At 44.4% G+C, this 17,856-nt stretch overlaps 1 protein-coding gene across 22 annotated transcripts in view; it reads right to left on the reverse strand.

Annotated features, from left to right (window-relative positions):
* PTPRD (protein tyrosine phosphatase receptor type D) overlaps positions 1-17,856 on the reverse strand; it is a 4,803,934-nt gene that overhangs the window by 354,356 nt on the left and 4,431,722 nt on the right. For all 22 annotated transcript variants that reach the window (XM_069625937.1, XM_069625939.1, XM_069625938.1 and 19 more), the window contains one exon: positions 2,429-2,519. In XM_069625937.1, coding sequence (XP_069482038.1) covers positions 2,429-2,519 — 91 coding nt within the window. The remainder of the gene's footprint in view (positions 1-2,428; positions 2,520-17,856) is intronic.

Genomic DNA, 17,856 nt, shown 5'->3' on the forward strand with positions numbered 1-17,856 from the left:
GTGCGACTACAGTCATGAGAGGGTATTCCGAGCAGCGGAGGAATTGCAGCAGATTTGAGCTCTTTATAGGACGATGGGTCAGGATGTCCTGTGGGGAAGAGGAGCTTGACCACAGTCTGAAGTCCATGTGCAGATGCATAACTTTATTTGTCACTGTGTTTTGTGATAAAGGTTAACAAATGTAACAAAAAGTGCCCTTACTCTATTCAGTAGAGAGGTGAGAGCAGGGGTTCCTCTGGGTTGCGAGAAAGTTGCGCATGAACAGAAACATGACATGAGGATCATGTGCGAAATGAATATATGTCAATACTATGCAACTTCCCATCCCATGGCTCCAGCCGCACGGGTGGTGTTGCCGTCTTGGGCATGGGATGGAGATGTGGCTGCTGATGTCATTGCAGGTGTATTCCTTGTGGCTCACCGATGATCAGGTGCTGAAAATGTAACATTATGGGCCTTATCTGGAGCGCAAACTTAAGGCGTACAAGCTAGGAGTCAGCCATTCTATACCTTACGTATACACTAGCGGAAGTTCTGCTGCCATTTGGAGTCGGAGAAGGATCCCAAAACAGCATCTACTTTTCTGCCTCTGCCGGGCATTCCCCTTCCGCCTTGAAAGGGCACACGCATTTGCATCGCCTGAGATTTACATGCAGGTGCAAAAGGAGAAGATTCACATAGAAACCATGCGTTTTAAGCAGCGGCTAAAGTCAGGCATGTTCCATAGCTTTCTATTGTAAGTGCTGCTGCAAAACAATCGTTCTGTCAGCATGTTCGCCTTTTATGAAACAGGGAATCAATGTAAACAGTAAAGGTGATTTGCCCTATTTTTACTCTTTGCTTTGCACGCCATTTTGTAAAAGTTCAATATTCCATCCAGGGGACCCAACAGCATATTATTGCTCACCCTGGCGTTGCCCTGCATGCAATTAACACTGTGCACAGAGTGATCCAGTGTGTGTTTCTTTTGCTCGCGTGCCGGTGGAGAGTTACCAATTGATTTCTTATGAGTGCTTGTTTTCTTGTTGGGTGATTGATGCGTTTTAGTATGGCGGCTTTAAATAATAACCAAGTATTAGCGTGTTTCTGAGTGAACAGTGCTGGGAGCGTGAGCGGTGGGGTGTCTGTTTATAAGTGATGGTCAGGGTGCCTCTGAATACATGGTTGAACATCAGTGGGTAATAGATGGCATGAAGGCGGTGATGCTGCATTGCATGGTTTTAAATGAGCAATGACTAGGGTTGTGTCTGAGTGATTTTTAGTCAATGGTCTTGCGAGTTGGAGGGGCTGAGTGAATGAGACTTAACATTGTTGTGCTTGACTGTGGTTGAGTGATGATGTGAGTGGGCGAGGAGCAGCACTGTTGCAGAGTTGCTGTGGCGGGCCTTGGAGTTGGAAGGATGCTGATGAGTGACAGTGAAAGGGTCAACAACAGAAGCAGCCTCCTGCCTTTCACAATGACATGCTAAGCAATAAACACACAGCTGGGTCAATTCACAAAAGGAAAACAGCACTAGCAGACCATTTTACGTGTACAATGTACACGTCAGAAAAAAACCCAACCAACACCCACATGTGGAACAAGCCATGAAGAGTTACTCCAGCTATCCTAAACAATTGTTAATCGTCTACATGGACCTGTAATTTGAATGACTATTTCTTTTTGGATTGAGTGCATTTTGCTCACAGAGTATGTTCATTGTGTCTGCCAGTGTTGCTTTGCTGTTGTGAATTGTTGCAAATGCTAGAGCACTCAAACCCATTTTAAGGATTACTGTGTTAGCCGGTTTTTGGAAATCTCAGCATTAAAAGTGAGTGTTACTTTACAGAGTCTGCTGAAATGGGTAAACATGATTTGAATACATGTCCTAAGCTGAGACAGTGATCATTTCACATGCATGGTGGCCGGTTTCATCACTGATGCAAGCTCGTGTGCCTTACTTGCTTTTCACGTGTCCTTGCTTAGCCTTTAATGTGAGTGGGCGCCTTGATGCAATAAGCTCATTCTGTAGTGACCAATGCTCGGAGACGCTACCGCAAGGCAGGTCATATGTTAAAAGGCTCCGCAAATTGCAGGTTAGCAGGCGGGGGAGCTTTACGAACCCGAGCTTTATTGAAGTTCGCATTTCCAGTGATTAGGCCTCAGCTGACAAATGATTCCCCCCCTCCTGCCCTCTCGCCTCCTGCTTTAGAATGGGCCCAGGATAACATATTAACCCCCAGAAAGATCAAACAGTTTGCGGGCTTTTTGCAGCCTAATGTCTTTTAATTTAAGTAATTAGATCTTTGTTTCTGTCCCCAGAGGCACACTCATGCACGGGATTGAAATGTGCGCACAGCTAAGCATGCTGACAGTGTGAATGGACTGAACGAAGTCGGAGAACGCCAACACAATTCAGACATCAGGAACAGACCCACTGCACTTTACCTCATCCAGTTGCATCTCATCCGGGCTCTCCCACTGCTTGACAAACTTTCCACGGCTTTTCTTCAAAGGCACAATAACTATGTAGTAATCCCTGCAAAGGAAGCAACAGAAATGAGTGAGCAGTGCACAGAGGCAGCACAGGTCTCTTGTGGGTCCACATCTACTGAGGACAGGGACGGTGCATGGATGTATACCACCACCTAAAGCAATGGGCCACTTAGGCAGGGCCTCCACAGAGCAGGAAGGCCACATTTATATGTCTAGTGCTTCCTTGGTGGCCCCCTTGCATTACCTTTGGGTACAACCAGCCCTGGTGGGAACTTATTGGTACCCTACCCTGTTGCACAGACATAGCAACACAATGAAAGCCACATTGTGTTGGTGGAATGTCAAAGGCTTTGAGTTTTATTTTTTTATTTTTATTACAGCAAATTTCAGAATTTCAAGGGCAGTATTTCTTTTTTTGTTGCTCTGGCCGCAATGGCAGATTGTAGACACCATTACTAGTGTGCATGGCAAGCAGATATTTTACAAATAAGTGGGTCTATCAGTTTTTCAAACTCAATGTATGCCTCACGACAAATGTTCCGCTGTGAATTTAAAAAGAAAATGAATAATGTATTTTCGAGATCTAATGTATATATGTAAAAACACATAATCATCTAAGTGGGAAATTGTTGTCAGATCCCTGTGTTGCCCACCGTCCTTCCCCTTGTGCTCCCACCCCACCCCCACTTAATAAACCGGAGTATAAGCTTAGAGAATTGTGAACGAGGGGAGTTTGACATTACAAATTCTCTCTTGTGAAACATTCATTGAAAACACAGCTTTGTTTACTGTAGTCTCTACTTGTGTCTGAAATAAATTAGTTTGTGCCACCAGTTACTTACTTTTGCAAACAAGATGTGCTCATACATTCCTTAGTGTTTTTCAGGAGTCACTTTAAAGTATTCGTCTTTTTATTTCTCTAAAAAACTGTGCATTTGTGTAACACATCTATTTGTTGTTCAAAAATGTTTGGGAGGACATGGGGGTTATGTTGTGAACCAATCCAAATTTTATCCCAAAGAAGCCCGTTCATTTTTGATTCGGGTAATTTAGAAGAAGAAGACATCCCCCAGCCCTGTTCGGTGGCTCTGGGCTACTGACTGCACAACACGGGTACGGGTCAGATGGCTCGAGCTGCAAGTGTGGTGTTACACCCATGAGTTGCCTTCACATCCTTCAAGTCTCCCTGTGTAAGTACTGTTATGTAAACTGTTCACGCAAGATGGCGGGAGAAGACTAGGTGCCTTAAAAGGCAGCAATGTGCAGAGTGGCCAGATTGGTGCATGAGGAGTTACAGTGGCAAGGCATTCTATGCCGAATGCCACGACACCTTCCCCCTCCTGTAGGGCCAGATGAGCAGAGCTAGGATGAGATTTTAAAATAGCATACCACCTGCACAGGGATTTCATCTGCAAGTGGGGGTAAAGACAGAGCTTGAGAATAAGTTGGGTCTGTGGTGTTGCAGCATGCAGTAGTATGGAGCCTTGTAGTCTTTGTGTCCCATGGGTATCTATATGGGCAACTCTGTGCAAAAGGAACACTCACAGCACTTTTGATGCATGCTCACCTCTGGGATCGGCCTGCTTAATGAGCCTGAGTTGAATTGAAAACATTAAAACGGATCAGAGAGGGAAGAGAAAACGACTGACTCTGCTCAGAATGGAGGCAGGGCGCTTTTGCGATTGCACCATAGAGATATACAAAGACCTTTTCCAATGCAGGGACCCCTGATGAATGGGCTTCCCACTGCAGTACATGGGCAGCAGAAGCGTCACAGAAGAGCAATCCAAGGAACAGAAGTGGGGTGCAGACCTGACATTTGCTGGTGTTCAGCTGCGGATATTTGTCATTGGCAGTTCATAAGGACATGGTGGTAAGAGACAACACTCCGTAAACAAGCTGTGGCAAATCCAACAGCTTGGGCATGTGTGCAGGTATGGGATAGGCATTTGCAAGGCACTGATGTAATGATATTACATGGCCATAAAGTCACAGTAGCTGAACAACTGAGTGATTACCAGGACCCATGATGACTGTACCTGGCAAATGCCTATATCACACCTCAAGCCAAGCACATCCCGGAGCTATGTAAGCATGCTTGCAACATTTCTGAGGTCAGAGCCTGCAGGTTGGACATTTCAAAGATAAGATATTTGCAGTGGAGACAATATACATTAGAAACACTAAGGGCTCAGTTCATGGAATTTTTTGCACGGTTGAAAGTGATTTTGCACTGTTGAAAAGTGACTTTGCACTGTCGACACAAACACTGATTCGTGGAACTTTACAAACTGTATTTTTGCAGTGCAAAGTCCTTGCCTTGTCATGTTGTACTCCAGAAATGACTTTGTAAAGACGTGGCACTGACTTTGCACTGCAAAAATACACTTTGCACAGTTCCATGAATCAGGGTTTGTGTCGACAGTGCAAAGCCACTTTTCAGCAGTGCAAAGTCACTTTTAACCGTGCAAATAATTCCATGAATTGGGCCCTAGGTGTACCCTCACAGTTAAGAGAAATCAATGCAACGGTCAAAAGTGTTCAAATGTTTCAGAGGTCAAATTCCACCAGAGGCTAAGAAGGTCTCCAGGTTGTTGCTAAAGGTTCTGGTGCTCAATAGGACGTCCATTCATGAAGGTCAACAGTGGAGCCACAGTCTCGGGAGGATAGCTCAGGAGCAACATGCTTGCCTTGAAAGCAAGACGACGCTGAGCAACACAGGTTCGATCCCCAGGTCCGTGCTTAGAAACCTCTGGGTATTAAGCGCGTTATAAATAACCAGTCATATCATATCACTGGAAATGATGCTGAACAGTTTATGAGGTGATCAGTTGCCTGGGTATACTGCAGCTCCCCAGTTACTGATAGGGAGCAACACAGGTTCGATACCTGGGTCCGCGCTTAGAAACCTCTGGGTATTAAGCGCGTTATAAATAACCAGTCATATCATATCACTGGAAATGATGCTGAACAGTTTATGAGGTGATCAGTTGCCTGGGTATACTGCAGCTCCCCAGTTACTGATAGGGAGCAACACAGGTTCGATACCTGGGTCCGCGCTTAGAAACCTCTGGGTATTAAGCGCGTTATAAATAACCAGTCATATCATATCACTGGAAATGATGCTGAACTGTTTACGAGGTGATCAGTTGCCTGGGTATACTGCAGCTCCCCAGTTACTGATAGGGAGCAACACAGGTTCGATACCTGGGTCCGCGCTTAGAAACCTCTGGGTATTAAGCGCGTTATAAATAACCAGTCATATCATATCACTGGAAATGATGCTGAACAGTTTATGAGGTGATCAGTTGCCTGGGTATACTGCAGCTCCCCAGTTACTGATAGGGAGCAACACAGGTTCGATACCTGGGTCCGCGCTTAGAAACCTCTGGGTATTAAGCGCGTTATAAATAACCAGTCATATCATATCACTGGAAATGATGCTGAACTGTTTACGAGGTGATCAATTGCCTGGGTATACTGCAGCTCCCCAGTTACTAATAGGGAGCAACACAGGTTCGATACCTGGGTCCGCGCTTAGAAACCTCTGGGTAATAAGCGCGTTATAAATAACCAGTCATATCATATCACTGGAAATGATGCTGAACTGTTTACGAGGTGATCAGTTGCCTGGGTATACTGCAGCTCCCCAGTTACTGACAATGCAGGTCTCGTTGGTGTCCAGGCATTGCTCCTGCAGCACATGCCGGGTAAGCCTGGCGTTCCTCAGAGGCAAAATGGTCTCAGTTTAAAGGTCGTTGAGTTCCAGGCCATTTTATATAAATAGGTCCCTTGATCTTGCCTGCTACCAGCCCTCTGGTCACCCAGTGTTCACACCTCTTGTCTTAGGCTACTCTGAGTCAAGCAGCAATCTTTCTTCTGGGAGCAGAGACTCCTATGGTCTAGTAAGCCAGACTTGCAACCGGGTCAAGCAGAGCAATATTTCTTCTGGGAGCAAAGGGTCCTATCGGCTAGTAATCGAGAATTGCCCACCGGGTCCAGCAGAAATATTGTGTCTGGGAGGAGAGGGTCCTGTGGGCTAGTGAACCAGAATTGCCCACCGGGTCCAGCAGCAATATTTTGTCTGGGAGCAGAGGGTCCTATAGGCTAGTGAACCAGAATTGCAACTGGGTCAAGCAGCAATATTTCTTCTGGGAGCAGAGGATCCCATATGCTAGTAAGCTAGAATTGTCCACCGGGCCAACCGGCAATATTTCTTCTGGGAGCAGAGGGTCCTAGAGGCTAGTAAACAAGCATTCAAGGTTCCATCTAGTATAGAAAAGGCTGGTATCCACGTTTCCTAGCAGCACCCTCAGAGTGTGACGATTGGCATACACCACAGCAGAGCCTACTCACAGTTCTCCTCAGTTAGAGTTGCCATCTTGTGTGATTCAGGACTTGTCCCAGTGATTAGGAAAGGTAAGATGCAGCGTTCTCTATCTTATAGGAATATTGGGAGCTGAGCTTGCTGAGTATTAGCTCAACATAAATTCACAACCGTGCCACCCTTAAAATCTTCGGTAGCCACCCAACCATTCCTCCTGTGCAGACACACAGAATGTGGTATCCACATTGAATCCCAGACATTGTATCCAGTCACTGGCCATATATGGTCTCAGCCACCTGTAGATCAGGTTTCTTGGACTCACGGGGGCCATGCCTTTTATGCAAAAAACACACCAGGTTTCGGTATGTACATCGAACTGGATTTACAATGTGAGTGTGCCACCTAGGGGCCCTTGTCCAGGGAACTGGCTCTGTGCCTTAACTGAAAGTATCAGTAGATTGCATTTAGGTATCACTGCACTGTGGAGTTACTACTTCTAACTGTGCAAGGTTACTCACCCAGGGAAACATGGGGTGACTTTGGGGGACCTCTCTCTGAGAGCCTTAATGTTCCTCATACGTCAGGTTCTCTCCCTAATGAGGCCTAGGGCTAACTAGGGAAAAATGGTAGAAGGACCAGTACAGAAAAGTAAAGTGCTTAGAGGCTTGTACCAGAGCGACAGTTTAGGAAGTTCTACACAACAGGAAGGATGGAGAGAGTGAAGAGGAGGACCAACATCCTCTGGAAGCCATTCTATTGCTTTCAGGATGGTGCACAGGCCAGCAGTAATCACTGGAGCCGTCATGTGTTCAAAAGGTCAGAGAAGAGATAGGCTGGATCTGGCCTACACCCGCTCCATCTGCATTCCATATGCCCATATGCACACGTGTGCTTCCGTAACACATCTTTATGTGTCTTAGAAGGTAAACAAAGGAAATGTGCATGATCCCCTTCGGCCTGAGTCCATCTTTGCACCCTCATTCCCCATAGGCATTTAAAGAAAAGAAAGGTCCTGTTTGTAAAGACTGACATCTGCAGTGAAGGTGGCTTTCGCTTCTAACAGAGGCAGCTGTATTGGCACGTTGACATTTCGCCAACCCTTCATGGGAGATAACAGATAGTGCGCTGCAGTCATTGACCAAACCAAGGGCTGCTAGAAAATTAAGAAAAAAAAATACTCTTCAATATAAAAAGAGCTCAATGTTATTTTACATTTTTCTTCACATGTGCATATTATTAGTTTTGACTATTAGATGACGCTGAAGTGCCACGTATAAGGCACAACTATTGCTTTAGCGTACAGCTCGGGAGAAATGGCATATGAGTAGAGACACAAACGTGTATGTGTTGTTTGGTTATTTAACCATCCATTGACTGCCCATGGCCACGCTAATCCCTATGGCCATTCCCGCCCACTCTATGCCTCTACCCTCCCGAAACACATCCTCCAGGGATCTCTTTGAGCAAGCTTTATCAAACCTTACCCTCTTTGTGCTCAAAGTGCCTGCCAGATGAGAAATTAAGTTCAAAAGGTAGAGCAAAACCTTTTAATACTTTAAAAACATACATTTTCCATGTAATTAATAACTCAAAGAAATGGATTTCCGACACAGTGATGCATTGCTCATTCCTAAGTAGAGGCCTTGGTCATCAGGACCAAGTGTCATGTGAATAGATAAAAAAAAAAAAAAAACATACATATTGATTTACTAACTAGCAATCAGCCACAAAATGTCTTACGCTCACATATCCAACCACTAAGGACTACTCTACCTGCACTCCTTTTATTGCACCTCAACAGACACACTCTGGTTCCATGATTGCCCAGTTTACAAACAGCAAAACTGCGATGGATGTTCCTCATATTTAAAGGATCATCCTGCATGTTCCACTTTGGCCACATCTTTATACAGCCTGTCCTCCGTCTGCCTCCTGCCACCAAAGACCTCCAAATATGTCCACCAAATACCTCCAAATATTTCCACTCCCCTTTGAAATCTTTGAGCCATCTGCTTTTTCATCTGTCTGTCCGAGATTCATCACTCAATCCCTTTTAAACAGGTATATAAATACAATTTCTGGTTTGCAGGAACACCTGTTGTCCAGATGTCTAGTAACCACAGACTTTTTCAAGGAACACACAGAGGTAGAGTTCTCTTCTTTAAAGGAAACACCACACATATATATTCAATTGCTGGCTTGATATGGGGGGGGGGACAAATTGTCAGTTTGTTTATGCTCCCATCTTCACTCTACTGAGTTCCAGTGCTTTCTTAATACTGTTCACCATCTTAATCTCAACCCTCACCCTTGAAGTGCTATCACCTTGACTTCAGTATGTTAAGGGGGTAAAATAGATCATCTATTTTACCTCAACTTCACAACCAGTCCTTGGATACACATTTCCTTGGCAATACTCGAGCATTGCCCTTCTCAAAAGATTGGCATCTAGTTACCATAGGAAATGTCTTGTGTGTAAGCATTTGCTTGCATTTCACTACTTTCCCCCAAAGTCCCCCTGTTGTTAGCAACTGCTGTAGGCACCTGATGCAATCTCCCACTTCCCTCTGGGCCAGAAGAAGGACTTTGCTTTTAAAGGCCACAATCCTATACTGAAGAATGATTGGTAACTCTATATTTGGTATGGCATCCCTTACGAGATCACTTTGTGAATGTGCTTCTCCTGCACTTCATCCCTTCCCTTATGCTACCTGTTGGATGCACTTTTTTGCATAGCACATTAAGAGCTGGGCGGTAATGACAGTATGGTTCAATGGTGGACAATACCTGCTAATTAACACCAACCCATCTTCTCAGTGCTTGGCTGAGGCCAAGCACTAAAATTGATAGCAAAAGAACAGAACAGGCATTCTTTTTATAGCTAAGTGCCCAGGAAAGGGTTGCTACATTGCAAATCAGTCCATTAACTCTTTAGTGATGTGTGGTTGAGGGACCTTGCATTTTTGTCCCAAATGAAGAAGATTTTGCTTAGGACAGATACAGTGAGGCGCTCAGTTAAGGCATTTGGGCTACATGTTTTGACGTCGGTGCCACCAGCTGATGCTAGTTCTTATTTGGGAATTAGGAATCAGACTCCTTACTGGATCCTCTTTCCCCAATCATGCACACTTTCATTACCTCTTTCTCCTAGCTCTGCTCTTTGCCCTGAACCGTTTTTTATCTTTCATGATTAGTTCACCCATGAGATTATCTTACTGTGTTATTTATTTATTTATATTTATTTCGGCTTACGGTTTGTTTCAAACCTTTGCCACATAACAACCAGAATAAAACAATTAAAAAAACACAGCGCAAATTGCCCTACCAAATCAATCATAGACAGTCATGAGGTCACAATAGGAACAAAAGAGTGAAATTATGTTGGTACGTAGAGTTAGCAGGCAAAAAAAGAAAAAATACATTAGGCTGGAATAGGCAAGCATGATTCAAACATGGAAGGTTTATGGTTGGATCATGCGTTGTTCTCTCGAATCCCCATTGTTTCTCTGCTACTTTTGTCCTATATTATGCAACTGTTTTGAGTTGTTCTATCCATGCCGGTGTTTCAAAGATTTTCTGCATAATGTCCGTTAGAGCAAAAATCAAGCGCTGATTGTTCCCCTCACACAGTGTGTGCCACCAACTGTCAATATCCATTGAGCAAAAGTCTTACATGGAAGTGCCCAAATAGTTAGTTCTCAAGGCCCTTAGCTGCGGGAAAGACAGGATCACATGCTTGAGGGTTTCATTCGACCCATTGCACAATCCGCATGATACATTCTCCTCTTGTATTAGTTTCTGAGATACCAATATTTGCTTGGTAGGAAATAGATAGAACCGGAATCTCATAAACAGGATCCGATGTATTTGACTTGGAAATTTGCTCAGATGGCTTGGTAATGTATCTAGTGATTTGATTTCTGTGGATACAGGTGAGTAAAGTTTATACTTTGATTTCTCATGTTGAGTTTGGATCCAGTCACGTATCCACATTTTTATTTTGCAGCCTCAGGGTTAGTCATCAGAAGCTGATTCGTTATTCCTGCATCTAAGAGCAATTCTAGGCAAATCCATTGATCTAAAATCCAGTCTGAGATATGAGTTTACGTTGGAGGATGTCAAATTGAAATGCAGAATCCTGTAGTAGTGTCTGATGGTAGAGTGCTAATGTATTCCACTCTATGGTTGCGTATAATGATATTAGTCCTAGCTCGTGCCTTATCAGTTGCATTGGAAAGCATTGTGGCAGGTGCAAGATCTTCTTCCAGAAAGTACCCTCTAATGTCGCCCAGATCTTCTGTGTTATAAGAAAATATGGGTGAATGTGTTGTGCACAGTAGAGGAAAAAATTCTCCACTATTGCAATAATATAAATTCATTGGGATTAATTAATTCGCTAAACATTCATAAGTGAACAATTGGCGTGTCATTGTATAATATATCTTTAGCTGGCAGTTGGTAGGGTTCATTATATATTTATGTATTCATGTTCAACACAGGACACAGAAATGCCTGATCACGAGCTGCTGGAGTGATGCAGCACTATTCAAGATGGGCTTGCTCTCAGAGAGCAGACACGGGGGACTACAGGCAATGCTTGCAGTTAATGCAGTGAAGGACTCGGCGCCCTCTATCATGTCATCTTCGGACTCCTCTGACACAATGGGCAAGGTCGCAGATAACACCATGCTGCCATGGATAACTTGCAGCCTACACTGAAGGGAAAACAATGCTTAAGAATATACAGCTATTTGTGCTTGATGGATTCTTCTATCTAACTTTACGCTGCATTTACGTTACTTGAATACATTTCCAGTGCAGTTATTGGGGCTGGTTCAGAAACATGTATTGGGCCAAGAGCAGGTCGGACGTACACCTGTCTTACACCTGCAGAGGGATATTAGATTGACAAACACAGTCCATCGGAGTAACTCTGACGTACACCTGGCTTACTCCAGCACAATGTCACTGATAAATCTGCGTTACTCGGTGTAACTTCTTTGTGAATTTAGTAACCCTGTCCAGGTGTGAGCCATATTTACTCCTGGTAACATCTCTGTAACTCAGTCCATGTTACACATCATCCAGGGGAGTTGCTAGGTCTGGAAAAGATCCGGGGCTACACTAATGTCGGGACTGGCGGGACTCGGGGCTAGCTAGCATTTTGGTTGCAGCACCTGAGCTTCTATCCGGGGCTACAACCAAAAGACCCAGGGCTATAGCCTTCTCTGCCCCCCACCCTCCACAGCAACTCCTCCGTGCACCAATAACACAAATCGAAGGCCTGGTCCAATGCTGACTTTCATTTTGACTTTTCTTAAAATCACTGAATATGCTGTCAAGCTCAAAGTGTTTCCGCCCCTGCCTTCCAAGCACATGCACCAGTGCCTCCTGCTGTGTCACCTCGCCAAGCCATTAGGGATTTGCTTTCCTCCCCTACTAACCACCTGACTGTCAAGCATGTCCGTCATTCCCTTTCTGGGCTGGCACGTGGTGACAGTGTTACCAGTCACCACGTGCCAGTTCAGCGATGTCAAGTGAAACTGCACTCTGCACTGGCTGCAGGAGAAGCCCAGCTCACCAACCACAGGCCACGTCCCTCCTCATATATATTGACCTGATTGCAGGGCTCCTGGAAGGTTTTTCGCCGCCCAAGGTGAAGGGTCACTTGTACAGCACCCCCACCTATATCCCCTTTGGACATAGTACAAAAGGTACTGATTGGCCCTAGTGCAAAGTAACCAATGCAGCTCCCTGGAATCCTCTTGTCCACAACCATCCCTGCCTGCCCGTGCCCCTTCCCATTAAACAGGAGACCCATATTGGGGGAAGGAGGAAAAACCCCGAAGCCAGAGCAGGTGTGCAACACAACTTTATAGTGATTTGTTTTCCCCTGGGCAAGTGATCCGTATTCCATTACTAATGCCTGCCAAGTTAGTGCTGCCGTTCCTTTAACAATACTTCTCTTTATTTAAATAATCCCTAGAGCTGTTTTTCTAGACCCTTAACTAGTTTTTGATGAATTCGATCATTTCCTGGAAGGCATCGGCTTAGAGTAGGCGCGTCTTCTTCCCGCCTGCTGCTGATGTCACTTCTGTCCAGCGCCTGACAATGCTCCGGTTATTCTAGGCAGTGCAATTAGTTCCGCTTCATGGAATGACAGCCGCTAAATTATTCAATGATTGCAATTACACTCCTATGTGCTCATCATTGACACAAATGAAGGGAATCACTGTTCAGTTTCTGTCAACAATGAGCCTGACGTGCGCCTCTACGCCATTTCCATATCTTAGCTTGAGAACACTGCTCCCTTCCCCTGTAATTTGCGGCGCTGCAATTGTAAATATTGACATTAACATTCTTTAAATTGTGACAGTTGTAGGTGGTGGAGCGGCGCACTTTGCAGCGTTAGAAAAATATGCCCGGACAATAATGTATGTGCATCCCATATCAGCTGATTCCTGAGAAAGAGTGAAAGGGGCCTTCTGCATACATTTATGGGCCAGATTTACAAAAAACTGCAAATAAATAATATGAGGAGCGAGCTGCCCCTTGTATTCGGCCCCCAGCATTTCCTTGCAAAAACGTACCCAGTACACAAGAGAGATCTGTGTGCAGGGGGAGGTAGAGGGGGGGCACTGGCTACTAGAACAAGACTTGGGGCCTGCTCCTTCATGCATATCTAAGCGTCAGGAACATTCCAGAATACCTAGATATGAGTGGGAGGACTGAACCAATGTGGGTGAGCCCTGAAGTCACCACCTACCCTTGTGAGTTCAGCGAGTCCATTTGCATAATGGACTAATGGACTCAACACAGCACATGCTCCGTAATACACTTTTGCCACACTTTTTTAGTACAAAAATATAGAAAAAATATAAGTGCTCCAGCTAAAAGTTTCAGGCCAGAAAATATTTTCAAGGGCCCTTGCAAACCCATGTTATCTTTATGCATTAAGTTACACCTGGCTTCCAGCAGGGGAGAACTGGTGTAGGGGAAACAGCCAATGAGATGGCCTGAAATAGGGCCTGATCACGAGTTGGGCGGTGCGGTAAAAATGCAGCAGTGATAGCGTTACCTCACATTACCGAACCTCCCAAGGGCGGAAAGTTGGAGGATTCACCTCCAGCTCCACTGTCGGTAAATCTTTCTGCTTATTTTTGGCACAATTATCACGGCAGAAATACCACTGCAGTTATTGCATCAAAAATGCCCCATTGAGTCAAAGGGACAAAAAATATGGGGATTTACACTGCCACCGCCACTTGTAATTGGGTGGTAATACCGCCAGACCAAGAGGCAGTAACTGTAATTGCACTGGGTGTTATTCTGATGGATTTACCACCAGTAAACCCCCCAACTCGTCATATTATTCCAATAATCAGGGATGTGTTTCGATGTGTGGGAGGAAGTATAGTTCAGGGGCAACACGTTTGTCTTGGAAGCAAGACAACGCAGCGCAACACAGGTTCAAACCCCGATCCCGCACTTAGAACCAACTTGTTAGTGTTGAGTGCGTTGTAAATGAACAATTACACGCAACACACCCCTGTCTGAAAATTCTGAGGGTGGACGATGAACTGCCAGCAAAATGTGATTTGGCAGTTCTACTTTTTGTGAATCTTGCCACCCAATGAATGCCAGCATATTCTTGAGTTGAATATGTTCTTGCACAGCTAGGTCCTGAAATATTTTAGAGAAGGGCCATATAAATAATTTCAAATAGCTGTATTTCTTTTGTTTTGCACACGGAAGCAGTATCCCCAACAGCTTGTTTCTCCAAATGGGAGTCTCTGACACGAATATATGTGCCGGACCAAAGGTGCTTCAATTCCTCAGCTAAGGTGATCATAACATATTTGCACTTTTGAAGGGATCTGGTTTCATTTGGTAGTCTGCAATATTTTCCTAATTCACATGCACCTGTTTGACCATGACTTTTGAGCATGACTGGGGCTATTTGACATGGCCTATGCGATTATGTCACTAACATCAGGGATCATGTCATTTTGAGGAACTGGAAGAAGAGCGGTCAGACATCTGTGTTCCCTGCAGTGGGATTTTCATTGGCATTGTAGTTACTTTGAAGGTGTAGCATTGTTTGGTTAATGTTCAGCTTGTAGCTCATAGGTGTTGTTTTAGCAACCCATGTTGAAGACAAAACTACTGCTATATTACCTTCTCTAAAATATTTCAGAACCTAGCTGTGCAAGAACATATTCAACTCAAGAATATGCTCATGGAATTGGTGATTTGCGGAAGTGTGTGGCTTTTTTGTTCTAAGCATAATTTCATGATTTTTTAATTACTTGCAATGGTCTGAACATTGTTGTTGTCCTTTGGTCATGGCATGACACTTATTGGGGCTTGTCAGTTTTCACATTTAAGCAATAAACCCTGAGCGGGGGGGGGGCATTACTGGTCAGGTTATGTGTCTTACTGACCTTAACGATAGCCCCAGGCATAAGCTGACTGGTAACGTCGTCCCTGCGAGGGGCTCATTGCTATCATAGCTATGACAGCAATCATCCCTCCCAATAGCAGGACACCTGTTACTTACAGATTCCTGTGTGTGATCTATAGTTCCGACATTTCATCCCTGCAAAATAGCACAGACTATATTACCTTCCCAGATGCAGATACGTGTATATACACTGTAGATATATTTGTTGGGTACAATATAAGAATCACAGCTCAGTTGGCAGAGTGCCTGCTACTGGTATCCAACAGCAGGTGATGCAATTAAGGATTACGACACCACCGGTTCTTTGAACTGTACACAGACTCAAGTGACAATACATTTAGTACAGATACCAAATTTCAAAAAATAAAGAATACCTGAAAATAATCTATGGTCCTCCCGGTGAGAATACAACAAATATAATGAAAATGGACCGGTAGATCGAGGATGACAGTCTACTATTCATTCAGTATTTTCTCAAAAATGATTTTATTTCATCATACAGTTTAAGATACACAAGTACATTACACATATAAAAGATAAAGCTCTAATTCAATTACCCCATCACTCATACACACTCATACATTCATGTATAGAACCGCTCTATCTAAGTTTGATACATGGTTTCATGGTCATTATAACCATCTAGAACAGTTGATTTACACATGTTCTTTCAACTTTTCCCAAACACAGGTGTGTCTATCTGTGTGTACTACAGATGGTATACAAGTCGACATGTGTTTCAGTCAGTTATGCAGGGCTTTACACTTGTAGCCCTCGTATTGATCCAACCTTCATCAGGAAGGAATCTATGTGCCAAATATGCCTTGCTTCAAAGTAGATGGAGTGAGAGACATCACCATCTCCAATAGACAATTTGTAGAGGAAGTACAATAGTTCTGGGAGTTGTCTCATGTTGACTCTGCCAGTTCAGAATCTTCTAACCTGAGCTATTTAGTGCACCAACAGCTAATTCTAGCCTGGTAATCCTTATTGGGTGACTCAACAACACATCATTATTTACTGCTGGTCTCCAGATGAAAGTTGAGAACACAATATCCTACTGTTCATTCACCGATCTTCCACTAAGGGATTCAGATAGGCGTCTGTCAATATTCGTATTCCTTATCAAGTTAGGTAACAGTAAATCAGGCCCGCTGTCTGATTCACACCGTGGAGAGTGATACTAGAACACCACGAGTGTAAGCAAAGTCCTAGCCTTAATGTGGCTGTGATTTACAATGTACAATGTTTAGGTCAGCCGATAGAAAAATATGTGAAGTAGAGATGGAAATGTAATCCATAACAGTTTATTCTGATGTGTCGAACCCTGATAGGCAAAACAGCACAATATTTGAGCGAGTTAGATGGAGGTTTGAGAAGACTCTCACTCTACTAGAGAAAGGTTAAATGGGTGCCTAGTGTCCACCAACGGTTCTCATTCTCATAACCCTTAGCACATGGCAAACTCATAAAGTACAAAGTATATATGGGTGTGTGAGACAGAGAGAGAGAGAGATAGAGAGAGAAAAAGAGAGGGAGAGAGAGAGAGAGGGGGGGGAGTAAAACCGAGTAAGAGAGGGCGAGAGATGGTGATAGGTGTTGACAGTGGCATTGTGAGAACATGAAATGGGGTCTGTATGCAAGAGGGCTGTAGTAGGAGCACGGGGAGGATGCCAGTGTATTTGTTCATGTTTGCTAGGCTTTGTGATGTCTTCCATGGCTTGCTAGTCCAGGTTACTCAGTGGTATATGTGGCTTCAGGATGCTTCTGTGCCAGTCTAAATCATTTTCCAACAGGGCACTTATTACCTCACTTCAGGATGGTGCACAACATGTCTTTCTTCTACCACGTGTACCTTGAATTCGTTGAATGCTCTCTTCTCCCGAACTAGCTGAGCCACAGTCACAATCTCCAAATACATTACACCACGTGCACACAACGCGCCAATGTGCATGGTCACTGCAGGCCTAGCCATTAGCACATGAACATGAATACGTTATCCCATCTAACCCTATCACATTCACCCAAACTACCGGCTAACTAGACCCAGAGCCCTATAGCCTATCAGATATGTGTCTTTCCTCTTTGGGTAACATATTCCCAAGTGTGTCCACCAATCACAGAAGCAGAAGAGGACTCAGGTCTCAGGCACTACTAAGCTGCACCCACCGCAAGCACAGGTTTCGCATCGGCTTCTCCCAACATACCACTAGCAGCCCCCACTTCCTCTTCTCCTTCAGCATCACGTGCAGGAAGGCCACCGCACATGGCAGATGGGTGCTATGTAGGACCCCGTCACATTATATTAGCAACAGAAATAAGCAGTGCGAACTCGATGTCAACAGCAAAGCAACTACAATCCAATTGCGCAAAAACACCATTTGAGCGTGTCACCAGGCCTGGCTTTGAGTAAAAAAGAGAAGCCACGTGTGCTCAGTGGATTCATCTGATGCCTCTCAATGTGGGGTAACAGCTTGTGTTGCACTTTCCCAGACCAGAAAAAACACATGCTGGCTTCACATTAAAAGGATTATAACCAGACCAACTGTAATTGGACGAGGAAAGGCACATGAAATACACACTATACAT

The sequence above is a fragment of the Ambystoma mexicanum genome, chromosome 6p (genome assembly GCF_040938575.1).
Source record: "Ambystoma mexicanum isolate Mex_15411 chromosome 6p, UKY_AmexF1_1, whole genome shotgun sequence".
Classification (NCBI taxonomy): domain Eukaryota; kingdom Metazoa; phylum Chordata; class Amphibia; order Caudata; family Ambystomatidae; genus Ambystoma; species Ambystoma mexicanum.